Raw genomic sequence first — 27,344 nt, 5'->3', positions numbered from 1 at the left:
TGGAATCGACGTTCGAATCACGATACGTCCTCGTAACCCCAAGATTTCGATGTCAGTTCGCGATACTCGATAGTAGCCGCGTTTACTCGAAAGTATAACGTCAGGGTGGTGGAGCGAGCGGTGGTAAACGGGGCTAGGAAGAAGGGTGAAGGAGAGGAGAGATTCAGATGGGTTCTGTGGTGGCGCGAGAGGGGGCTGATGCATAGAAAACGGGAGAGAGAGGAGATATCTGTACAGGGGCAGGAGTGGAGTGCGTGCGAACGAACGAGGACGGCCGTGCTCGCCTTTCGTCGGCGTTTTCGTATGAGTGCGTGAGTGAGTGCGTGCATGAGTGCGTCCTCACGGGCAGGTACTTTCGATTTCCAACGATTGGCGAGCCTTCGCCGGGTACGACGCTGCACCAGGAAGCGGACATGATAGTTACCATGGAGTGAAATAGTACGTGCACGGTACGTGGAGTTGTGCTGTTCATTCCTCTCGGGTGCTGTGCGCGTGTGCAAGTGTGAATGCGTGTGCGTTTCTCACGACAGGTGCCTTTGATTTTTTCCGATTACTCTTCGAGTAAAGTAAAGTCGACTCGGACGTCGAAACGTCGAATCGAATCGAGCGACGAGGAAAAAGCTGCATCTTCCGTTAATTGTTACGACTCGTCGGTGATACGACGTATTCGTCGAGAATATCGTTGCTCTCTAATTTTGGAGACACAAGGAAAGATGATCGTATAAATCATTGCCGGAGAAACGAAACGTGTCTTCTGTCAACCTCGTGCGCGTGAAAACGTGCATACATATGTGTCAAAGACATCGATTTTCCAACGAGCATACGCAGCTGGTGGTGGTTCCGATCGGTGGAAGGATTCGTACGAGCACGATGAACGCCGAGCGTTGTGCCTGAAACGAAAAAGGACATATTTTGACAGCGCGAGAATCGAAAGAGGCCGAGGGGACGTGTGGTGTCGCGTAGACTCGGGCGCGCGTTTGCGAACGCGCCCATCGCGCGTCCAACATGGCTACCACCAGCAACACGACGACAAGCGCCGGCGAAACGAACGGCAGTAACGTGCCACAGTGGAAAAGAGACTTGATTCAGCGTCGTCGGCAACAGAACAAGGTTCTCGCGAGTAACGGAGCCAGTGTGAAGCTATGTTCAGCGGTGATCGGCTCGTCGACAACAACAACGACGACAGGCGGGACATCGGAATCGGTGGTCGATCCGACCGGTAGTCAAGAACAGTGTATAGCCGGCAATGTGCCATCGAGATCGCGGACAACGAGCAGCGGAGAGGACAGTGTGAATATGGTTAACAGCTCGAGTGCTAACAGTGGTAGTGGTGGAAGCGCCATAGCTGGTGTCGTTGTATCATCTTCGCCGTTTTTCTCGAGAGGACCGGCGTGTGGCGCCATCATCAGCAGCGGAACGACCGCCGCCACCGACGTTGCCTCGACAGTCGCGTGCAACATGCGTCTCGAGGTGGATCTGTCGTTCTGCTCCGACTCGGAGGATGTTGCGAACGATACTCTAAGCAAATCGTCGACGGACATGGAACGAAAATCGGAACACGGTGACAGTTCGGAGATCGAGGATTCCAAACAAGACGGAAAAGGGGCCGATTTGTTGGCAGGCTGCGACGATCGTCGCGCGTGTAGAACGAACAAAGTGGAGAGAGAGCTTCTCGCGGATTTATCGAAAATGAAAGCCGGTAAAATCGAAACGGAAATGGCGAGGAATCGCGCGTCGACCAGCGACGACGGAGAGAGCGACAGTTCGGAAGAACTGCAGTACGGACCGGGAATCGTGAACAAACTCAAGAGCAAATACCTTAACCTTACACTGAAAGAGATGAACAAGAGTCGCGTGTCGGTGCAACGTTTCAGACGCGCCGCGAGTCTCGAGGATCTGCTAGACTGTGACGACGAACCGGGAGAGAAAAACGCGAGGAAGTACACGAAAAGGACGACTACCGGTGCCGCTACGAAAACCGACAGGTACAGAAACGCTTGCCGTGGTAACGAGTCGATGAAACGAGCCCGAAGCGTCGAAACTCTGATGAGGTACAACGGGACGGACGAAGTCGGCAGTACCCACGGTGTATCCGGTCGCGTGGTGACCAACGGTTTGAAGCAGGACCCGGTCAACGATCACATTATTCTGATCGATCGTAGCTCGGTGAAAATAGAGAGCCGATTGGGCGAGCTGGACAGGCCTAAACCCGTGAACAAGCCGAAAAGAATCAAACCGTTGCTGGCGGAAACGGAAAGGCCGCCGCCGGATCTAGTCAAGACCACGATGAGGATCTTCGAGGGGTCCGCGAAGAAGCTGAAACCGAAAGGCGAAGTGGCCGCGAAGGTGGCCACGTTCAAAACGATCAACGACACGTTCAAAGCCCAGGCGCAGAAGAAGGTAGGGCCGAAACCACCGATTCAACCTAAACCGTTCGTCAATGGGAATTCCAGAGCGCCACCAGGATCGCCGAAGAAAATCGTGTTGCCGCAGAAACCCACGGCCGAGCTGATCGAGAGCCAAGACGGCCAGGAGTATCACATCGACGGAGTGATTACGGATCCTATAGTGCAGTCGGTGTCGTCGGTGGTCAGCAAGTTCCAGCAAATCGAAAAGTCGCACTCCCCATCCCCGTCGCCCGAGCCATCCTACAAGTTGAAATTCTCGCCCGCGCCCAGTCCCGAGCCACAACTAAGTAAATTGAAATCCTCTCTGGAGATCAACGTCAAGTCACCGCCTGTAACGCCCGTTCTTTCCCCCAGAATTTCCTCGCCCAGGTTGCAGAGCCCCTCGTCCCCGATGAAGGACACGCTCAGGCAAAGTTCACCACGCGTTCACAGCCCTCCGTCCCCGATGAAGGATTTCGTCAGGCAGAATTCCAGCCCCGTGCACAAGCCACCGCCGAGTCCCAGCAGGGAGTTACTTAGACAGATGTCGGTGACCGAACCCTGTAAGATCACGCCGCGGTCGCAACTCGAGGAGAACGGGAATATCGTCAACGTCGAACAACATCCGAGGCAGCAGCAGCCTTCCGAGAGGATACAGCACAGTCCTGCGGATCAAGAGAAGCCCGAGGAGAACAAGCCACCGATCAACAATGCGAATCACAGCGACGACGAACTGGCGGAGGAGGTCGATGCCCCAAAGACGATATCGAAGACCGCACTGGAGAATATCGCGAAAACCGGCGTCACAATGCAGTTCAGTTTCAACGACAAACCGATCTCCAACAAGAGTTACTTGCCAGGATTCAAGCAGAATGGTCAAAAGCCAACGGACGAACGTCAAACGGATGCTCGGACCGAAACGAAGTCGTTGTCGCTGGAACCTCCTCGGGGCAAGTCGTTTTTGTCCGCGGGTTCCACGAACGTCGTAACGGATCAAGAGACCGTCTCGAGGCTGCAGGAGAGGTTAGAACTGGACAAGTGTGACAGGAAAATCGAGGACAATAAAGAGGATACGATGGATACCAAAGCAAACGTGGAAACCAAACCGATCGGTGCTATCTGCAGCCTGGGTCTGATCAAGTCTCCGACCAATACCTCGTATCCGCAAGGGAACGAGTTGAAAACGATAAGATGCCAAAAGGTCGAGTCTCCGCCCCAAAAACAAATCGGGATAATAAGACCGCTCGTGTCTACCAAGGCGCAGCATCCTCAGCAGAATCTGAGCAATCGGGAGTTGGAGAAAAATCTGATCAATCGAGTGAAAAGTATAGAACAACCTACCAAGGTTGTGGTTAGCCTAAAGAGCGCCGATGAGATTCAACCCGCGAAAAAGTCTGGCACGGGTGGCGCCGGTCTGTGGGAGACGAAGCCCTGGAACCAACAAAACAACACCATGGTGTTCAATTTTAGTAACCGGAAGGAAGTGCCGGATTATATCGAGAACGACGGACTTATTATCAAAAAGAAACGGGAGAAGCCAAAGGTGAGTCATCGCTACGACTACTTCCAATCTCGCTCGTTTCCCTCTCATTCTATCGCAGTTTCTCCAAACCGCGCCAATATTCGAAACTGTGTGTCTCGAAGGGTGAAATCGGGCAATCGTTCGTTTTCGATCGTAGTCGCGAACCGAGTTATTCAACGTTAGGGTCCTCTTGAGCGATATTTTTTTACTTAACCATATCGTTGTATATATAATCGGTGTATACAAGTACAAGTACAAGTTGTAAATTGCGTAGTTCTTTTTTTCCAGTGTATAATTTTCCATCGAATGGAACGATTAATCAACTCGTGGTTGGATAGATAAAGTTAGTAAATTTATCTGTTTTACGATATGTTAGAACCGATAGCTCGTAGCTCGCGACGGGCAACGTCTCAATAAAGATATCAGTTTGATTACGCGCGAGGTCCGAAACACTTTCTTAAACTAAAATAAAAGTTCGTCGGTTGCACAAGTTCATTAAAAGGAACGTTTCGAAAGGAAAATACCTTTCGAACGTACGATGCTCCTTTGCTCGAACGGTCTGAGATATGCCAATTGGAAACTGAAGAGTTCGTGATCGGATTGTAAATAGCTGGATATCGACACGGTTCAATGGTACCCTGTCACGGACCACTTTCTTTTCGTACGTGTGCGTATAATTGGAGCATTTCACTTTCTTTAATATGACTTACGTTAACAAAAGCGTTGCTGGCGTTGCGTTCGAGGCGTACGTGCTCTCGCGCCGCGGCACACGTAGAATTTTAAGTGACGTCTGAGCATTCGTGGCACGCGGTCACATTTAACCAGCTCGTACACGACATTTATTTGTTTTCCATTCCACAGCGTCGAGTAGAAGGATGTCGCGCATTCGACTCGTCGTAAACTTGTCTCACAGCTGATGCCATACCGAATCGAAACGGTAACGCGACTCTTCTGACAGATACGCGCTTCTTCTATTCGATCGTAATTCGACTCCTGACATCGAACTCGTCTGTCGTGGAGCTTTGAACTTTAAAGAACGTAGACCGTTAACCCGGCGACAAGGGTTTAATCCGGTGAAATCGAGCGTATTCGATGTTGCATCGAAAAGCTAGAAAATTAAGATCGCGATCGGCAAATTGAAGGTGGCGACGAGGCTGACTTTCTCGTATTAGATAACGCGGAAGCTCGATCGTCCGGTATACGAATCGCTCTACAATTTCTTTCAGCCGTTCTCGGTAATTTTCTAACGATCATCGCCTTGCAATTTATCATCACTGTTCCTGGAATTATCGACTTTTTGTTGCGTGATCTTCATCTACGAACATCTCGTCGAGAGACGTCCGTCTAATAGCTGTAACGGGATTTTCGCGAATCGACCTCCGGAAAAGAGGGAACAACCGCGCTGTCCTGATACACGGAAGGACCGTTTAACGAACGGGAAACTGGAGCGTGCATCCAGATCGCGAAATCATCGTCGAGCCATACGGAGCGAAGAACGCGATGGATTTTTGAACGTTTACCGCGATGCATCGAACGACACTCCTCGTGATACTTTCCATTCGATCGAGTCAAGCTCCGTCGTCCTTGGGTCGACCGAAAGGCCTTCTGGAGTCGCGAAGGTAGCGCGTTCTTTCGCGTAGCACGTGCATACGTGTCTTATTCCGTCTACGCTATTTCCGTAGACTATCTCTGGTCGTAAGTAGCTTTCTCACGGATTAAAAGTTGGATCTGCAGCTATCTATGGAAATTTCTGACGTTAGAACTCGAGAAGCCCCTGCTTGTCCCCGATACAATTAGATTATAATCTAAGAACAAAACGGCCTGCCTATCGATACCTGTGCGATCTTCGTGGCACGTTCGCGAAGCCTCTGTTACGCCTCTGCAAATTTATCTTTGTCGTAGCTGCGAGAGGAGGTGTACGATTACGCTTGTACTATGTTTACCTTCGGCAGTCAGGGAAAGGTAAAATTTCGCGGCGGTCTGCGTAATTCGATTGATGACATGTCGCGGATATCGGATTCCTTGTCTCACAACGTTAGCTCGGTTCGACGCTGCCGTATATACGCGTAGCGTGTGTCAGCGTAGATCAGCGGTTCCGAAGCTGCTACCGCTGGTTGCTGCTGCTGTTGCCGCCGCGGATATAACCTTTCCTCGTTGGTAATTAAACAGAAATTAAGTGGCTACGGATCTCGCGATAACGAAATTGCATAGACGTGCACGCTTCTCGGATATCGAGTTACGAAATCGAATGGGCGCCGGTAAACGATGCTAATCGATCGAAAGTTTGTCCGGTACGTTTGATGCCGAAACAAAAAGGGCGACAAAAGTTCGAACGAAGTGGGAGGAGATTCTGGTTTAGGCTCGAATGTAGGCAGATCGGTCGAGATACGCGATAGTACTGCGTGCAACACTCGTCGGTCGCGTTAATTAACCTTCGACGACCTCGTAATAATTGCGCAAGCTCGAGCGGTGTACCTCGGCAACGCGTGTAACGCGTCACGATGCAGTCGGTTATAGCGAGCTTTAATAATTGGCCTAATTAATCGACGAAAATATTCACAATGGTTCGGGATCCGCGCACGTAACGAGGTAAAAGGCTCCCTTCACCGTGTGATGCGCCAACGGAATTAGGCCGTGGAACGATCCTCCGTTCGGAAGACCGTCTTCTCTGTTTCTTTTTTTCTTTTTTCTTTTTTTTTTTTTTTAATCTACGACGCTGAAAGAAGAAGAGGAAACGCGGATAACGAATATTCGTGACCGATCGAGGTACGAAATGCGACGTTGCATCGACGATCGCGCGTTTTCTTCGTCGCCCGTTGCCAACGACTTTATAGCGAGAAACGACGGGAATGAAGCTAGAACCGGGATAGATGTAATTGAAAAAGGAAAAAAATAGGAAAATGAAATAGAATTGCTGAGTGTAGTCTCGTGGCATTCCTAGAGGTAGCCGACTGAAACGATGAGCGTTTCGTAATGCAGCCGGAAAGAAATTAATTGCAGAACAGAGCGTTACCAACTTGGTATTACGTGGACGGAAAGTATACACGTGGTTGTATTTTACACGCAACCGAACTGCCCCGCTATTTTAGGAAGAGCATTTTTCGATCCTCGATAAGCTACGATAAGTCTGCCAATAATAACGATAAGATTTGTATTCTCGCGAGTTCTTTCGACGTTACGCGAACAGAGCTTATCCAGAAGTATACGTTCGTAAATATTTCCACTTGGGCGCGATAGAGGATCCGTGTACATTTCGAATAACGCTGTTTCCCGTAACGGTAAAATCTTTCACAATCTTCCGAAAGTTTATCCCCGGTGAAAGCAGAAATTACGTGGCATTTCTGCGTCTTAATCGTGCCGTAGCAGCAACGGAAATCAAGAATTCCGCGTTGTCGTTGTCCGAGTTTCAACTCGGTGGGAGGCTCGAAAGCCTCTCGGCGTTGACTACGCTAATTACCGAGGAATGTGGATGTTAACTGATAAACGAAACTCGTTACGAGACCAGTTATGCTCGTTTTCCTTCGCGCATATTATTATTACGTTACAATAGCCGGCCGATACATTAGTTTTGTCACCATAAACGTACGATTAGCAGGCATTCGTCTTGTCCGTGCAACAACCCGCAGGGAAATACAACCGATGATTACGCGCTATTACATAACCGTTAAATACGTTCCTTTGCTTTCTATGTTATTACTGTTATCACGAATCCATTATGCGTTAAATGCTCTACCGACCGATGTAACGTTGCACGCGTAATATTCGGAAAGGAAAATCAGTTTCGACGAAACGCGCGCGACCACGTTTTGCCTATCTTTCGTTATAAAAAAAAAGAGTTAAAGATCTTCGAAACGTGTCAGACTGTCTTCTGTTTCTTTAATTTCTTCTAGAAACAAAGCCTGCACGCTCTGCGGTGTGTCCTCCGTTTCAACGAAAGTACTACGATCGAAGTAGCATGTTTCGTGTTCCATTGAATTCCTATCGATTTATCGTTGAATGTCGTACAACGCTCGACAAGTTGTCATCGAAGAAAGATAAACACACGGCTACAGTTGTTCTTGTATAAATACAATCCTTGCTCGGATACCTAGACGATTTAGGATATATCTGGATGAGTCAGGCAGCTATTTATTTTGTCTTATCGACTGATAATTAAGAGGAGACAAGAACGTTATTGAATACCACCGATGCGTCAAATGCTGTTTCATCGATAGTATTTTTTTCAAAATTACCATCGATAAGGGATTGGGCGTGTTGGAAGGGAAGGGAAGGGAAGGCAATACGATTCGATCGAGAAGCTTCGATGATTTTGCGTAGCTCGTGCTATCGCTGGTATATACTCGCGAGATCGCAGGAGAGAAAGGAAACGCGCATCGTATCGTTCGAAGAACCACTGTTGGCTCGTTTCGTCGACAGGTTTACCGTATTGCATGCAAGTACGGTAATCGAGTTTACGCCTGGAGAAGGTATCCTTGACCTTCTTTCTTTCGATAACTATCACCGATAGCCTGTTATTCGCACCTCGTCTTCAAGTTCGGCTTGCCGTTTTATCCTGCTAATCCGCGATCGCATTTTCAATTCGTCCAACTTGATGATACTTTCTAGATTCTCGTAGTCTTACCGTTGCTTGTAAACACACAGCACGTAGCAATGTTATCGCGTTAGACGTTGTCATCGATGATCGTTGATCGAGAGGATAGTTTAGCCACGAACGGATTCGAATAGCGAGATTCGGTTGTCTCGAGAATTCGATGGAGACGTTTCTTTTCGCTCCATTCGAGGAGAGGGGAACGAATTCGCAGTTCGTCTCGATCGGTCGGCGATCACGGGAGGTCGTAGTTGCTGGAAGAAATTGCCAGGTAGAAGTTGGATAGCCGATCAGCCAACTGAGAAATGGCAGCGGCATCGTGGCTGGTGACATTCCATACCACGCTATGGGAATTCTCGTATATGGCCGTCCTAGAGGGACGCGAGACTGTACGTACCGCTTCAGCGAGTGAAGCTGGCTAGGCCCGTTATCGCGTTTCAGGCTCGCTCCTCAGGCAGACCTTCTAAGGAACATTGCGCTCTAACGATCGTGTCGCAACTGAATCAGCCTCTAAGATTTTTGGTATGTAGGCCACGCGACAATAGCTTCTCTTTCCTTCGCGTTATCTGCTCTTCCGCCCGCGGCGAACAATGCATTCTTGCATAATCGATGCTCGGAATCGTGTCATCGTGATCGTTGAAAATTCGACCGGCTCTCTGCTCGGAGTTTTGTAATTCCTAGTGGGAAGCTCCGATCCACCGATTCATCGTCGGTCGTACGATCGCGATTCGTACTCTGTAATTTTCAACGCGTGACTTTGACCGGTCGGAGAACGTTTCCAGAACTGGTGGAGAACCGGTTGGTCGGTACGAGCGATACCATCGATGCGCTATCGATTTATCGTTTCGTTAATTCCGGTGATCTATACGTTGAACAAACGTTATTATTGCGTCGCCGATTGTTCGCCGCGTGGATATTAAACCGTAAAATGACTGTATAACTCTGTCGGTAATCTCCGAGCTGACGCGAATTTTTCGCGATTGAAAGCTGGCTCGCGATGCGACGCACGGGCGGCGTCCTCTCCGATTTATTAAAAGTCCATTTGCGAAATTAATCGCGGCACCCGGAGCTAAAAAGCGATCATGGGAGGATTAACGAGGCAACGTTAACGAACTTTTCTCCGTTTACTGGTACGGTTCGAATGAGCCAGCTGTTGCATTCCTTAACCCCATTACGATTCACGTTTTTATCATCGCGGCGACGCAGTAAATAAGCGGCGATGGCTTGCGTGGCCAGCCTTCGGTTATTCCGGACGATCCAAGAGATTTATCGGCCGTTCCCTCGGTGGACAAATTCAAACTCGAGAGGATCGATTTACCGAGATGTACCCGCTACGTGTTTGTTTCTCGTGCGCTTTTTCCAGCTCTCTTAATTGGTCCGTTGGATAAATAAAGCCAAAGATAAAGTAGCCGAATGCCATCACCGACACGCTTATACCGCACGATGGAATTTTTTCAATTTACGTCGTGAACGCGCGCCGATCGTCCGTTTTCTTCTTTCTAACGAAATTCGGTGTGCCTGACCTCGTTTGGCCTTGACCAACGATCTCTGGAGAAACTCGAGTGGTAACGCGAGCGGACAGCTGGTCGTGGATCGAATTTGCATTTGCATGCAAGCCTCGAACGTTGTACGGTTCGTTCGACCCTCTCAGCCTGCTTCTCCGGTTACGTAATGGATCCAGTTTTTGGCAAAAACGCGTCTCTATCAACGAACAGGAAGATATTCGTTTTAAGAGCCTAATAAATACCAGGACGCTTACGGTAGTCAAAGATAAAAGCTGTACAGCGACCAATTAAAATCGTATCGCCGGGTTGTATATCACCTTCGGTGACTTTAACGATCTTCGACTAGCATTAGAAACGAAAAAGTATTTTAGACCCGAAATCGACTTGACGTTTTTTTTATCCCTCGGTGTATCTGTATAACTCGATCCATTAGAGAGTAGAATCTACGGTATCAGCGACGCGAAAATGGCAAACGCGTAAATGGAAATCGCGGAGAGGTTATGGCAAACGACCTCCATGGATTAATCTCGACGCTGTATGAATCATGCCGTCGGAACTGTGCGAGCTCCAATTTAGAAACTCGACGCGACGCCACGATCCACCGACGAGTCATATCGCTGTTTCCGTGAAAAACCGGCGACGAGGCAGCGTTTCGATTTTTCGCAGTGTCGCGAAATCGCGGCTGATTCATAGGATTTCGAGTCAGCAGCGGCGACCACGACTAAACGGAGAACGTTCCGGGCGACGAATAAATTTGTCGAATCCGCGAATAGACGGAGAACAAGACTGGGCGTGGTTTCTCTTGCATAATTTCGCTGTCCTACGTCCCACGGGACGGCGGCCGTTCAAATCGACGGCGAAGCGAAGAAACGCGACGACTGCCGAGGGTAGAACAAAGGGGAGAAAGTTTCTACTTTGAGGAACTGGTATCGAAGATAAAATCGGTTTTCTACGCCCGTCGCGACTTATATTGTTCCGAGTTAGCGCGAGTCGCGACGAATTTCGCGTGACGAGACGAATCCACGAACGACTGAATTTCGTCGAGAATTCACATGCAACGAATGTGACGAAACGTGCATCCGTTGCGCGTGTCATCGTGTAATTTGCGACGTGATAACGTATCGTACACTTATCATCGTGGACTTCCTTTTTAATAGAAACATAAAATCGTAAGTTTCTGACGTTGCGAGAATTTATACGAAATTGGCTATGTTTCCGTACTGCAGAGGGGAACGCGAAGTTTTTTTCGACGGACTTAGATAGCAAATCTTTATAGTCCTCGGTTTAATAGAATCATCGTTAACGCACGCGCCTAATAAAGTCAAATAAAGCGAAATTAACATGACATTAATTATTCTCGTGCAATCGTGTCCGTGTAGAGAGATTACAATTTCATACATATGTATGTAGATAGCTGCATTGTTTGAGCTAGATTGTTAAACTCGTTGCTTAGAGACCACGAGTGTGTGACGTCTGCAAAGCTGGCCGTGGTTCTCGCCAGGAAACGAGCTCGTTAAACGTCGGGTAGAGCTGACGAAAAAAAAGTAGCTACGCGTATTACAGCGATCGTATCTTCTCTGTCTTTTTCTTTTCTTATTTTTATTATTTTTTTTTTAATAATAGCAATCGTCTTTGCTGTATCTATATAGGGAGGTCAAACGCAAACCTTCGAAATCGAATATGCTATTGACACGAGGTTTACTTTCGAGACACCCCATACATCCGGTTCTCCGCCTTTTTTGACTCTTCTACGTGGTTCGAACACGACAAAGGGTTAACTTATGCGGGCTTGCACCTCCGTGAACGCAGGTGTATTCGAAGAGAGGTTGTTCCTATACGATCGTTAGGACAGTGTCTTGGACTCTCGGAGGGTTCAAGGTCTAAGCAGTACAGGCGATACCCCGATACGCTTGGAATAATGGAAAGAAACGTCCTGGGAATTTCTCATGAAGTCAGCCACCTCATCTTTAGGTTCATTGTCGTTCCTTCCTTCCCCTATCTTCCGTATTTTCCCTTAAAAACTACCTTTTTATCCTTGGAAATCCTTTCGATACAGTCGGTTGAGCCATACTGCACGCTTGGTTTACCATATCTTAGTTCCAATTAATATGCCAACTCGAGCGAACGCGTTTGACCATCGACAGCGTCGGATTAAAAGTCGTCCATATGGTCGGCAGTCGGTAGATCTCGTAAATTAGAAATGTTGTCGGTACACGAAATAAACCAAGATCGGTCTAAACGTTTATTCTATTTACTGGATTAGTGTTAATCCCAAGGTGTCCAAGTTAATTCGCCTACTTGGTTCGTTATTGAGCGAGAATGCGCGATAAACGCAGCCAGAACGATTTTTCTCACGACGTGTTATCGCGTGCAATCACTTGCGTAATATAGCCGACACAACAAAGAGATACCAACCGCGCCACGGAAGCAACGGAAATATTGAGTTACTTTCTTCTCACGGCAGCATCAATGAACGTTCATTATCGTACGGACGATAACGCCACGGATCGATTAATTTCGCTCGCGCTTTATTACACATCCAAACGTAAGTTGTCTGTCTGGATGGAAGAGATACGCGAGGTTGTAAAACAAGCGAAGCTTGAAAGTGCACGAGTTTAAATAGTCGAAGCAGGAATTCGATTCGATCTACGAACGACGTTTAGAAACTTGATTCGATGGGCGCTTCTACTTTGGGTTTTCTTCGAAGATAGATCGCTGATATTTATGCAAATGCAAATTTTTATCAACACGAATAAAGGGATACGGTTCAAAAATGATATCGAACAATATTATAGCAAATACTTTATTTTAGATATTGTGTACGCACTGCAGATCGTTACGCGTCTAAATTTCTCGTGAATTCGCGATCTACCGACGAGGCTACGTTTGTCCGACCGCAGCTAGATCAATCGACGTACCTACTTAACGTTTTAATGTATAACCTTGTCGTATCTCTTTCACCAGGAACACAGGTTCGTAATTGAAATAATCTGAACGCCATAGCTTTTGAAACGGCAAACCAGATTGGATCGCACAGCGACGACTCTGTGTCTTCCATCCGGTGATCGATGATCCACCGCGATCCGTGATCGATATCTTTTCGTTCCAGTGCATCCGCGGCACGTTATATTCAAATCCAGATAGATATTGCGTTACGCGGCCCCGATTTCTGCTCGTCCGTAATGTGGCTTCGCGTTATGATCCGTGACCGCATTTTTTCTTAGATCTCGCCGTTCAACCCGAATTCTTTCGGTCGGGCGGAGAGAGAGAGAGAGTGGGAAACGGAAAAGAACGGGCGAAAGAAATTGTCGCGAACAGGAAAGAATCACTTTCGAAAGACCCGAGGTCGGAACTGGACCGGAAATCGACACATCGTTTCGTTTCGCGCGCGATTATTTCTTCTCTGGCGTACGGATCCAGAGATTCGTGGCAACTCGTACGAGAAATTGCTCGTACGTACGTGTCGTCTCGTTGTCGAAGAACGCGATTCCGTTCTATCGATCGTTCAACGAAACGATAGAGCGACGTACTCCGTGAATCGCGCAGATTTTGTCACGCGTTCGGGATTAAACGCGTCATCGCGAGAGATACGCGTGAAAACAGTCGCGTGTTCGTATCTTTATGTTCGTGTCGGTAGATAAAGAGACAGCCGTGTGCGAAAAAGTAGTGGAACTCGAAATAGTAGGACAGACGGACGATGGTGCGTGTCAAAGACGCGTTCGTGTCGCTTTTCGTTCGACTCGGTTTCCAAATCGACAGGATGTTCATTCACGAAATAATTGAAAGGCGGCGGATGTCGATGAATAACGCGCGGTCGAGACGCGTGTCGTCCCGTGCGAGCGTATCCGACATCGAGGGCTCGAGGGAAGCGTATCGAGGAAGTTACGACGCTTGTAGTCGTCTCTGCGTTAATCTGCGGCACACTCGATCTCGCCTCGACATCTCGCCTCGACATCTCGATACTCTTTCGATATTTGCGCGTCGAGTGTTCTTCGAGACGCTTTAAACAGTCTTTCTTATTCTTCGAGACACCTGGCGCTGTTTGTTCAGCGAGCGAATACGTTTGCATCGCGCACGCAAATTGCAGCCAAGCGAGCACGTGGGCGCGTCTCGCGCGCCAACGTGCATATAGACGATCGCGAAATCCACTTTGGCCGTAACAGACTCTGGACAGCCGGTTTCGAAACGGGCTTTGCGTCGACATACGCGGAAATTTTTTAAGGAAAGTCGATACTCGTAGCCGGAGGTGATTTTTCGTGGCTCGACGAAGCAACGATCGGAGGTGAGAAACGCGAGGCAGCGCGTTTCCTCGGAACTCGGTCGACGAGACTCGAAAGTCACCTCGCCGGATTCCACGCATCACGTTCCGATTTCGAGAGCTCACTCCTCTTTTTTGCTGGGCCCGCAGGTCGGCGACGGTGGCATCATAGTGTTGGACACCACGTTGGACGCGTCGACGACCGACGACGCCGAATGGGAACTCGCCGGTGGTCCACCTTCGCCGTGCGACGTGTCTTTCTTCAACGATAACGTCCTCATCAACGGTCGCAGCAATCTCTCGAGGACACCGCGAAATCACAAGGTAAGCAAAACGCGTGGTTGAGTATTTTCGACCAGTTTTCTGACTCGCGAGAGTCCTCAAGAATGATCAAATGTTTATGCATTTGTGGAAAATTTAAGTCTGCGGAAACGTACGTCTAAAGTACGTCAAGTAACCCTTCGTTTAATTTCTTTAATAATATCGCATGAGAATCCGCGATCTAATAATAACAACGTTGACTAAAAACACGAAAAGGCAATGACGCAAAAAGCTGGGAATAATCTGTTTGTTGATCTGCGACGAGCGTGTATTACAAGATCGAGCGTTATCTGATGCGCGATAATTTGGGTTAAGTTCGAAAACTATACGAAAGCCTGTTAAACACAAGGATGTCGCGTTTACCGATACGTTCTATTACTTTTGCTCCTTTTTTTTCTCTTCGAAAGATAAGTTAACATCTGGTTATCGGACGAAAAGGCACGCTATCTAATCTAATCAACTGCAGCTCTATAGTTGGGATCGCGCAGCGGGAGCTGGTTTAAGTGAAAAAGCAAGCGACGCAATACTGTAACCAAGGCCCTTGGCTCGCCGTGGGAATGCGCTTTCCCTCCTGAGAGAGATTGTAAAATATTCAAGGACAAACCGCACCGAGCCTTTCGTCTCTTCTCTCCCTTCGTTCGGTCCCTTCTTTATTTCCTGTTCCCTCAACCCGAATTTTTAATGCATTTTTCGTCCCTGCCTGAAAACAGGCGTACCGAAATTACGTTACGTCTCTCGGTCGAAAATCATAAGACGCCGCGGTATCGTTGTATATTAAACCGGATGAAAATCAAAAGACGTTATTTGCGTTGTGTCACTGATAAACTTATTACAGCTTGCATGCTAGATCCAGCAACCGTTTATCATCCTGATAGCTTATCTTTGTATATGTATATATGTATATCGATTTGCAAGGTAGTTATGCAGAGTCATGTTTGATTCTATACAATTTAGGATTTACACGCTGAACGTTTCCTTTTATCGCGTCATTCTTTCAGTCACAGTCGTATCTGTCGAGCGTCGTGACAAGATACGAAAAAAACTTTTTCGCTCCACGATCCTACCTTTTCCAGATATGCAGGTACTTTGGATTTTTATACTCGCGAAGGTTCAACGAACTACTCGCCAAAGCGAAAACTTACCGATCAACGAGTTTCGGTAGAACAAGTATCCCCGGTACCCGAAGGCTCGTTCTAGCTCGAAAGCGGATTAAACGATACTCTCCTTTCGAACTATAGATAATCGTTCTAAATAATTAATGTGCTATAACATTGTACAGGCGCGTCATTAATTTTCACGGCCCAGCTTCTCCCGGCGAGTTGCCATTAAAGATGAAATTGCTCTTGTACAGTTTCGACGATCGATTCGTCTCTGGTTAATCGACTGCGATTACGACGTCTTATCCCATGGAATTCTACGTTTCGACACCACGTGACTCATCGTGGTATTTGCGAATCTCCGGGGAAGCAGTCTGCCGGTCTGTTCCTCTTACGATGCCAAGCATATGCTGCTGCAGGCCGAAACGGCGGATCCGCGTCGCCGTGTCGACCGTTTAAAGTAGATCCAAAGTAAACGTAAAAGCACAGAAACCGAGTAGCACAGAAATCGTAGATTGTTTTCGTCTTGTTGTCGGTGTCGATAATTATTAGCACGTTAAAAGATGGAAACGCGTCGATGGACGACTTTCTCACGGGCTCGAGTACACGCGGATTCCCGTGACGATCCGTAGGTAGCCTACCTGTTACCAGCGTCGATTTGCAAAGTAAAAGTAGTAGCCGATGCACGAACCGGCAATGATTTTCGAGCAGCGACTCGTCCAAGGAGTTAATCTACCGTGCCTCGTGGGAATGCGGCGAAACACGCGCAAATTCCGTTTCATGGTCGTCGCGAAACCGAGCAGCACGATATGTCTTTCACGAGGCACAAGCACGCGTTGCTTTCGGATTCGGCGGAAATCTTTGTTTGTTTTACGCAACAGGCGACGGTGTCTAAAAGTCAAAGGCGAGGAACGATTCGCGTTTTTCTTTTGTTCGATCGGTTTACGGGCGAAACGACGGAGAAGCGATGATCGTGATTCTCTGGAAATTGAACCTTACGCAACGTGTTTTCTATCGATCCGAGTCAATAATGATGCATCGATGCTTGAGTCACCGTCGAGTAAATCGATTTCACGGAGCTCCGCCTAAGTTTCAATTTTGGTATCCAATTAACGTTGCACAGGCAGTAACCTTTAATAACGGATTACGTAACGAGCGTTATGAAAAATCAAAACCGGTAAAAGAGGCAATTTGCATATTGGAAAGTTGGATTGGCGGATGGGGGTAGGCGGATTTTGGAGAAACCGGTGCGCAATATTTCATTGTAAAAGCGATCGAAACGAAACGACTCGAGTGCCGCTTCGTCACGCTTATTGTCCAGCGATCGATCTTTCGGGTCGCGTCTCGAGAAAACCGATATCTCCTGAATCGATTGTTCGCCGATGCATCGTATTTTCTTTCTCGGATTTATTCCGCCGTCCGTCGAGCGTATCGGATCGATAGAAACTGCGAACAAGCTATTATACGACGTGGAATTCCATTGTGGCTTGAGTTATCGGCGAATAATTCTTCTCGAGTAGAAAATGCGGGCGTTGTTCCTCGCTCGACGAGGCGTCGTCCAAGCTACCAGCTAATTCCTACTTCGAACCACGCTGCCAAGTCTATAAAGAGAGTTTAGGCTCGTACGAAATTGAATTCGATAGGATAACGGGATGATTAAGGACAAAGTTGCGCGAACTGCTGGCGAATCGGACGGTACGTCGGCGGTCGGAGGTTTCACAGTTAGCTCGGCTTAAATACCATTACCTTAAAACGGCGCTGACCGAAAGCAAAGCCGCGTACCTACCCATAAAAGTAAGTATCGCGTAAAGTTTATCTTCGCGACGCGAAAGCGTTTCCGCGCACTCGAAACGTGTTAGCTTAGAAATCGCGACTAGTCACGGAGAACGCGTACGGCGATTGCTTCTATGCTATATTTTAATTTTATTGGACGTACAGGAATTCTAACGGTGAAAAATTACACGGCTGAAAACAGCGGCGCGAGATGACGCGTTGCGCAACCCTGTTTGCATGCCGTGTTAGAAAAATTCTTCAAATTACCCGATGGCTAGCTCGTTGCTTCGCTACGTAACCCGCAGCATTTTTGCGCAAATTCTCGCCTGTTACGCTCGTCGTTTCGTTACTGCAACCTGATCCAAATAGCGAAACGCGTCGATGGTATTTTCCAAACGCGTTTCGGAAGACACGCGTATAATTCCCGGAACGAAGGTTTTCGTCGGAACGAGCGAGACGAACACGGCACGTACTGCATCAAAGTGCAGGAGAAAATTGCTTGATTTTCCGACTCGGTGCACTGAAAAAGCACGCGAAAGGAGGAACTTTCGAGCGCGAAATTGTCGTCCTCGTCTGACAAACACCGGCGGTCGTCGCAGCACGCTGCTGCAGATAATTTGTTCTTTACGATCCACTTTGCCTCCGGCCGCGTATCGTACAGTTTCACCTCGCAAACAATCGGTTTTATTACCGATACTAGCCACGTACGGAGTCGTTCGACGATAAAGCACACGCGGCATGTGTCGGCGTGCGTGCACGTCGCTCGATAGGGAAATAGGTGAAACAAAGAGGAGGCTCGTGCGAAATTCACTGACCCTGTTCCCGGTCGAATATTTCAGCACCGTTGGAAATTTCTCTCCTGAAATCGAAGACGCGCGAACAATAACGCAACCGTAGCAACCGCGGGAATACAGTTCTCTTGTTTCCCGTAACGTACAGCGATACACAAATATTTGGCGTCTCGTAAAAATTCAACATACATACGTTGACAAGAACTATCAAATCGAGCGTTGGCTAAAATCAGCCACATTTAACGTACTTACGTTTGCTAGGAAAAGTATAACGAGGTCGTAAATCGAAGAGCGCTTTGAATCTCAAGCTGCGAATCATTTTCGAATCGATACGTTCGCCGTACGAAAAACAGCCAGTTGCCTGTTTCTAGAATCCGTTCTTTTCTTTCGCATCATACGTTATAATCATTTCAAATCGTTTCGAGCATCGAAACGCATAAACTTCACCGCCTGACCGATTTTATAGCCTCGTTGTATCTCTTTCACTAACAGTATTTGCGTATTTGCTACAAGAAGAATCTAACGTATCCATACGTTGATAGTAGGCAAGTAGTAGGCACAATTCGAGTATCGACGTAACGTTCGAGAGGAACGTTCGAACTATTTTCAAAGAAACATATCGACGAATCTTAAGACACGTTCCGATGCCTACCATCGAATTGACGAACGAATTATATACCAATTAATTAACCGTTTAATACATTGAGACGTTGATCAAAGGAATATCATCGCTTGATTCTTAATGGAGTGGTAAGTGGTTCCGCGAGAATCCGCGATCAACATCACCGTTGCTCGTGCTTCTTTTATTTAATAGCGATCCGTGAAAGGTAATGACCGGCGCTCCGGTGTAAAGCCATTACGCGTGCAGCATCTGATAATGCGAATAATCGCGAGCGCGATTGATGGCACATTCGCGCACGCTTCAGGGCTGCGGTCTTTGTACCGCGCGACAAGCGACATCGACCATTCGACCGATGGACGTCGATTCCTCGCAGCCATCTATCTTCCGCGTGAAATCCTGCTTACGGCTACGATTAATGGCGTGTTAAACGAAACAAGGAGTTTTCAAACACTTAGTTGTGTCTCCACGGTTATCTAAATTACAGCTAAACGCGATATTTTAAAATTTCACGCTGATAACGCCGCTTATCAACCGCCGATTACCGAATCGTCGCGATACAAACAACGTGTGCATGAAAATTGGTCGAAGGCGTAAACGTCTACGACGGGCAAACAAGCGCGTTAAAGATCGCTTCGGCGAACAATTAACAAAATTCTCGGAAGCTGTACCGCGATAACGGATCGTTACGACGATGGCAGAATCATGTTGCATAATCGACTCGAATAAAACGCAAATGACATCGGTTCCAAATAATCGCGGCGTTCGCGAACGATGCGACGTCGTAACCGAGCACCTTTATTCGCTGAATCGGCTAGCCTGCGATTCTCTTCGCGGACTCGTCGCCGATTTGTTAACGATTCGTCAGCGATTTTGCAACGTTCGTCGTCCTTGATTAAAAGGTAGGTCAACGATTTGAAAACTTTGTTTACGCGATTTCTTCGCTTATATCGAACAGATCGTTACGCCATTGTTTTATCGTCGAATTTCATAAGTTCGAGTTCGATCGGTGTTGTCACGTCCAACGACAGGTGATTTACGTCCGACGATAATATTTCAAAAAGCGAAGAATATCTTTGCGAAGCAACGTCTGCCTATTGTATGCATATTTTGGTTATTTAACGCTCTAGCGTCATCGTGGTCGTCGACCCTATGGTGCCGTCACCTCCCGCAACAATTGCGAAATCATACCATTCTAGAGAAAATTGCACGACCGGTAATTCTCCTCGGCTTTGATTGTAATACAGTTGCGAGCGTTTCAACGCCGCAGCCGCTGGAAAATATACGAAAATCAATTGTAATTCGTGGGCTGGACGAAGCGCGGCGGGATTTTTTTCTACTTCGCTTGCTACCGCGCAGGAACGTTGTTCCGGATCGGTAGCAGGGAGAAAAAAGGTGAATTTGAATTTCTAATTTTACCACGTTGCGGAAAACCCGACGGGTAATTGCGTTTACGGACCGTTAGTATCTTGTCGAAAAGAGCTGCGTACAGGGCATTCCATCTTCCGCGTTCAACTTGGCTAACCTCGTGAGAAAAAAGATTATTTCGAGTATCGAAGTTTTTATCGTTGTAAGGCGCGTTTCTCCCAGCCGTTTGTCTCTACGAGCTTCTGAGATACGTTTTTTCGTTCGGTCGTCGTAATATGCTTCGCATGGTTAACATCGATGCGAGTAAAGTGTTTCTCGTTCAATGTCGCTCGAAGACGATTCCAATCCAAGGCTGTTTTAGTTTATCCGAAAACGATCTAAAACGATTTGCAAAAATGAAAATTGTATCGTCGCAGTACGAAGAACTGCGCTCGCCAAAGATCTCTTCGATGCTGTAAGAAACAACGAAAATGTTTGTGACATTGGCCGGTCGATCGAGACTCTCTGTACGCTAATAAATTCAGCCGGTGTTGCCTCGTAAATACACCATCGCTTTGTAAGTTCTTTTCGAGGAATGCACCCCGCGTGCATCGCCATTGAATAGGTCGCTCGGCGCGTATGCAAATGAAGAAATAATGTAAACACTCGTAGACGCGGGCAATTTGCTTCTAACGTGCTCGTGGGACCGTGCATGCGAACGTGTATGTGACCGTTTATACGGTAACGGTATTCGAAACGATCCATTCGATCGACGCCGAATACCGGTGTAAATAATCTTCGAAAAATTCACGCGAATCGCTCGTCGTGCATAACCTTAATCGCGACGAATAACTTTGGATCTCGTTATCGATGGGTATCGATTATCGCAAAATTTAACCCTTTCAGGACTGACGAGCAACGAGTTCGCAAAGAGTAAAAATTACATTTAGAATATGCATGAAAGTTCACGTTATCGTATCATTGGATTTATCGAAAGAAAAATTCGTTTCGAACCAGTTGAGATCATATTTAAAGGATCTCTACGAAAAGTCGAAGCTTGTGGTTCAGCGCGGTTTGACGCTACGGAGTTGAACATTCGAACAGCGATCGCTTAAACGGAGAATCAAAGAACAATTGGCTGTTTGTCCGCTTTTCGAATGCGCGATACCTCATGGGCCGTTTAATCTTGTCAGCGCGAGAAAGATCACAGGTTTTGCCAGACATAACGGATACGTACGCGTCTAGTTTTTACCGCGTGCAACATGCTTTATGCGTCCATTTGACGCGGTCGTGCGGTGAGATACGCGGGTGTTCACGGGAACGGGGCGTCACGACGATAAATTCCTCGATGCTTTTATGTTGCCTGCCGTGCACGACCTGGCCAAAGCGACGCGGAGAAAAGACTTTACAAGTCCGCGTCTCCCCTTTGAGTTTCACTGGTCGACCTATCCTAGGGTTCGCGCCGCGTTAAACTTTATGTCTCCCTCGCGTTTGCAAATTATCCCCGAACGATCGCCTATCCCCCAGGTTAAGCGCTACGTCCGTGAAACTTGCGCGAATAATTTATCGCGCGCCATTACGACTTCGTCGACTCATTTTCTCGAATTAGTCCCGCATGGTTCACCGTTGCAGCGTCGGACATTGTTTCGACTGCGAATAATCTTGAAATAAAATTTAGAGCGAACTACGTTGCTATCCGCGAAGCGACGCGACACGGCATTTCAAAGGCATTACGAAGCGACGCGGCGCATGTGGGACGTAAAATGTAACGCATAATACGTAAAAGTCCGCCTGGCTTCCTCTTTCTATTGTCCGCCGCGATAAACGGTTTCCTTTCTCGAGGACGATAAGAGGCGCATTGTTTCTCCGGCTGTGGTCGAAAGTAGCGATGGCTTGTCCGCGACATTGTAGACGCACTTTTTCTACGACCGATTCCTTCCTCCGGAGAGTCGTTGCCATCGAAGTCGAAAAATTCTTCGAGGTTCCCGAGCTTGTCGTGGAGGAACGAATGTGCAACGCGAACACGATCTCTAAACGAGGCGGTTTTCCTCTCTTTATCGATCGTAAAGATGCGAAGCAGAAACCAAACGATTCGTTATCGAAATTCCTATTTGTCCGTTTCTTAAGGAGACCGCAGAAAAACGCGAATCTGTCTCTCGAAATCACGCGACATTGTACATTGTTTCTACGCGTTTAGAAACGCGTTTCGCGCGCCTCGGTTTCGTCCGTGAATTTCTCCTCCCAAACGTTCGCCAACGGTTATACGTGCAAGGTTTAAACGGATATTCACCGGCAGCGTGCTCTCGAGGATGATTTTATGGTCGAGAAAGCACACGCGCGACGCAACAAAAGGTTTACGCTCTTTCGAGGGTAGTTCGGTTCGCCGTTTTCTTCCTAAAAATCAATATACCGGCGACCAATGAGCGCGAGCCTCCGATGGCTCCCATGTATCTCGGTTCGAGGAACGATTTGACGCTCGTTGCACGCGAAACACGCTCGTCCCTGCCAGCCAAACGTCCAGAATGTAACTTTCCATCTTGATATTTGCCTTTTGCCAATGACGCTCGTGTTCTGTTTATCGACATAGTGTCGCGATTTTCGCGCCAAGAAGAAAACCTTTTCTTCGCGTTCGCTGCGATAGTCGCTTCTGCTTAGGCGTACGTGCACGGATTCTAAACGTTCCAGTCGTTCGTTCAAAGTCGTTTCAAGTTGTTTCGCCGAAAGAAACTTTATTACGGAAAAAATTACGCTCGAGAACAAACGCTTATTAAACTCGAGCGATATTTTCTTTCGAACGAGTCGATAGATGCTCGAACAAGAGACTCTGCTAACCAGTCGATAGGCTGTTATACCGGCTGGAAACAGGTGATTATACGATGCAAGTTCTTCTGATCGCTGTCGATGACCCGAGACGGATGGCAGTTCGTAATTAACTGGCACCATTAATTAACTAGGACGTTCCGGACGTCGTTGACCTTGATCGGCCAGAGTGCTCTTTTCAAACAGTTCGTCGACGAGTGGATTAAAAATTTGCTCGTAAAGCATGCGCGTGCGATCCTATCGAACGTTCTTTCATTGGGAAACGATATACGCGAAAGGATAACGCGTCTACGCTTTGTTTGGTGCGTGCCGGAAACTCGTTCGAAGGCATTCGCCATTGTCGCCGCTCTTCTCAACGATCTCCTTCCTTTGTTCGTGAAACGACGAACCAGCGTTCTCTGCTGTTGTGTCCGAAACAGTTTCGCGGCTTTGAAAATTCCGTACACGCAGTTAACCAGCGAGTAGTCATCCTCTGCTCGAAATAATCGCAGATACTGTTACCAGCTCGGCAAGTCCAAAGACCAAGGATTTATTTGCTCCCGCGATCTAGTAGCGCTATCGTCGCGGACACAAGCGTCACTATGAAACGAACTGATCGATGCCCGTCCCACGAACATTCAAAAGAGAAGGTTCTCTCCACTTTTTTTTCAGTAAACAAGGTTATGATAGTCCGCTGGCACGTTGAAGGTCCTCGTGGACCGAAATATCGGATGCACGATGAACGGCGAGCTCCAACGACTCTCTAGAAAAAGAATTGCTTTCTCTTTTGACGATCGCGTTCGTGGACAAGAAACGGACGAGGAGGCGATGTCCTCGCTCGCAGTCGAAAAAGCATCGAGTGTGACGGGTTACTGTTATTCCAGGCTGTGTGCCGTTGTTTGTTCTTCCCGTGTCTTATTTGTAACCGGCAAAAGACACGGTCCTTTCCGCGTCGTGTAACCGTCTGATTCGCAATAATCGCGTGGTATCGATATATTTCGATCGTTGCAAGAGGCCTTTGTCTCGTCAAATGGTTGAATTCGGTGCATTTCCGTTAGACGCGAAACTTCTCTATCGAACAGCTTGCCAATCCGATGTGCTATCGAACTGACCGATATATTGCGTTTTGTTTCAGCATCGAATACAATTTGATGATACAGCTACCCGTACCTTCGAATATCCGAGCGAGGCGTCGATGCTAGAGGGTGAGAGCAGCGTGGATGGCGAAACTTCCGGTTCCGTCGAGCAATCAACTCTGATCAGCGGTAAAACGTCCTCGACCAATTCGACGACCAACATGCCGACCCTACTCGGTAATTTTAATCGTTGTTTCTCGTTACCACGAACCAGCTTCGCGATCAGACTACTTTTTTTTTTCTTTACTTTTACTTAGGAAAGAACGTAGCTTTTATCGAGTACATTCGTTCCTTCACTAACAACGTATCTCGTTCTTTTCGGTTTTTTCCAGAGGCGACGTTCATACACCACGTTATGTCTCCCGTGAACCGCTGCAGACAATTGCAATTCCTTTTGAATGTCGACCCCGTAAAAGAGTCTCTAGTATAAATTAGTTCCATAGTTTCTAGAAACGCTTCACTTTCCCTACACCGACTTTTTCACTTAGTGACAGTTTTTCCTTATTTTTGTTGAAAAAACTTTCCGTGTCTTTCGTTAGTCCCTCGCTCTGTATACGTCGTACACGTTTCTCTCGTCCAACTCGCCTAGATCGCGTAGCGTGCTGAAAGCTAGTGCTTGTTCCCCGCAGGTGGTGGTGGTGGCCTTGCCAGTTACACTCCTAGCAAAGTGGACTTGACGTCCGAAGGGTTCGAGCTGGGCGTGACCAGAGCCGTATCCTCGAGCTTGCTGGCAACATCGACATCGTCGTCGACGCCGACAACCACCGCGTCGAGCCAAGCGGACAACGAAACCGAAGTGGATTACCTGAAACCGGCTCAAGACGGGGGCGCGTGGGGCTCAGAAACGACCGGTGATCTCCTCTACTGACGCGACCGAAAAACTCGAAGATCAGAGAAAGACGCGTGAAGCGGGAAACTCGCTAAAAAGCTCAAAGGAGAGCTCTCTCTCTCCTTGGAAGAGAGTGCAGGCGATCCCAAAATTCCGACTACTCAGAAGGCTAATGGCAAAGTATTTTTCTTTCCTTTTTTCGTAGGCAGAGTCGCGGAAACAGTCTTTTATAAGAAGGAAGTAAACAAGTCGTTACGAACAAAGAAGAGAAGCATGTCGAGAGTTCCTTCGAACGTTTCAACGTGACGATTGCTCGCCCTATGAGTATAAGCAGAACTGCAACTTTTCGAGAAACGCATCACCCGACGCGTTCGCGGTCGGAGCGAGCGTTACGTGTGTTACGTAGATAGTTCGCTGTCGTAAGAACTGCGCGCAATACTTTTTCCCGACATAGGGTACGAATCAAAAGCAGGAAAGGGGAGTAAATATTCGTTCGCGAACGCGTCGAAGCAGAGGCAATCCTTTTCTTAGGTAATTAAGCGAAAAGACGGTATCATTCCAAGTATATGCATTTCTTTGTATTATTACGATAACGAAGTGAACAGACTTTTCCTAAGTGACGCGTAACTATAACTGCCAAGATACGTCAGTGCATTTCTTTTTTCGATAGCACCTTAAACGGAGAGCCCAGTGATCGGTGAGAAAAAGAAAGAAAGAAAGAAAGAAAGAAAGAAAAAAAAACGAGCATATCACCTTTTTGGTACATTTTTATAACAAACGAAGAGAAGTCGACGATGGAACTGAACATTTTGTAACCTTTTTGAGATTACTTTAATGCTGAACCCTTCAACGTTCAAGCTGCCAGTCAAAGGCCAGAGTTGTATGCAGGATTTTTAGAAAAGAAAAAAACAAAAACAATTAAACGCAATAAGAAAGAATCGTTGCAGAAAAAAAGAAAACATTGGAACACCGGAGTTTAGATTTTTGTAAAAGTTTTAGCCAAAGTAGAATGTAAGTCTACTTGATATACTTAATAATATGTATATGTACAATAAGCGAAAGTTTTGGTCCAGGAATAACATTGCAATTGTAAATTCCGAGAAATTCGTTATTTATACCAAATGTATGATAGATCATACAGATATCCTTTACGAATGCTCAAGATAAGACGATAGATGTATACACGATATTTGTTTTGTTGAGTTTGTTTCACTTTTCGTTTCTTACATTTAGACGTGGACCAAGCAAAAAGAAAAAAAAAGAAAAGAAAAAAACTAATAATCAATAAGAAAGATACGAGGGAAAATATCGATTTGTTGATGAATACGAGCGTTAATTTTAAGCGAATCAAATTTTGTACATATTAAATTATTATCGATCTCAAAGTTTCGCAAAGTTTGTACACGGAACAATTAAATTGCTTTGAGATCGACTTATTACGTGTGCTTTTCTGTTTTTCTTTTTTGTTGTCCGTATTATGTTTGAAGTGGTTACACGACCGTCGAGAAATTAAAAATGTTATGTTGAATCGCGTAAATGTTCGAAGTATGATTGCGGCAGTATGGTTAACTTTCTACTAAGATTTAATCGCGTGATCGCGGACTGATTCAAGGGTAAACGTGCGATACGATGATAATAATTACCGATAACGATGCATTTATACACCGAAACAACAACTGTGTTCCAGTTTTCGTCGCTGTATTTAGTAGACGCTAGTATTCTCATACTATTTTCATTTGATTTCACGTTATCGTTTGATCGATGCTTGATGGGTCTGTGTCACAGCGTTGCATTTTACACTGTGATATTTTTCTTACTTTCTCTAATAACGACATATAATAATTGCTTCCGAATATTTTAAGGAACCAGAACCGTGTCGACCGCTCAGTTTGTATTTTCGCAGTATGTACTACGTATCGGAGTGAGCGAGATTACGATGGACGAAACATTCCAAATTCTAATAGCACGCGTTTTTGCGTTTAACCCAATCGGTCGATTGATTGCGAATCGATGTCGGTAATCTCGCTGCTCCGGTCGAGGGAACTCCGTATTATTTCTGTAAATTATTGCTGTACAGTATGGAGAGGCATCGTCGTTCAAGTAAAGGATTAAAAAGAAGGAAATAGTATTATCCTAAGATTATTCTTATTGTTCTTCTTATGATTATGATTACTCTCATTATTCTTATTATCGTTATCATTATCCGAAGCTTGAATCCACAATTACCTTATTGAGTATACTTACCAGTTAGAAGTATTGTGTGATGTATCGTCTGTGTGTTATTAAGGTATTCAAGTAATAAAATGAAACAAGTATGCCCGAATTATTATATCGTCAAGCCTATCTTTTTCGCGTGTCTCGTCAGGCTCCCA

At 46.8% G+C, this 27,344-nt stretch overlaps 1 protein-coding gene across 2 annotated transcripts; it reads left to right on the top strand.

Annotated features, from left to right (window-relative positions):
- Positions 1 to 80: 80 nt before the first annotated feature.
- LOC117243434 lies at positions 81 to 27,295 on the top strand. Of its 2 annotated transcripts, none has more exons than XM_033510935.1 (4): positions 81 to 3,930; positions 14,411 to 14,584; positions 24,143 to 24,320; positions 24,476 to 24,637. In XM_033510935.1, exons 1-4 carry the CDS (start codon positions 1,006 to 1,008, stop codon positions 24,571 to 24,573), a joined length of 3,375 nt encoding a protein of 1,124 aa, XP_033366826.1. In that variant the 5' UTR covers positions 81 to 1,005; the 3' UTR covers positions 24,574 to 24,637. The 2 variants fall into 2 exon arrangements, with proteins under 2 accessions (XP_033366826.1, XP_033366816.1); XM_033510925.1 differs by lacking the exon at positions 24,476 to 24,637 and adding an exon at positions 24,773 to 27,295 and having other exon boundaries at positions 86 to 3,930.
- The last annotated feature ends 49 nt before the right edge of the window (positions 27,296 to 27,344 follow it).

Source organism: Bombus vosnesenskii, unplaced genomic scaffold (genome assembly GCF_011952255.1).
Source record: "Bombus vosnesenskii isolate JDL3184/JDL3185 unplaced genomic scaffold, Bvos_JDL3184-5_v1.1 scf7180000013262, whole genome shotgun sequence".
NCBI lineage: Eukaryota > Metazoa > Arthropoda > Insecta > Hymenoptera > Apidae > Bombus > Bombus vosnesenskii.
The sequence above is the reverse complement of the archived record's forward strand: the minus strand, read 5'-3'. Positions and strand labels throughout refer to the sequence as shown.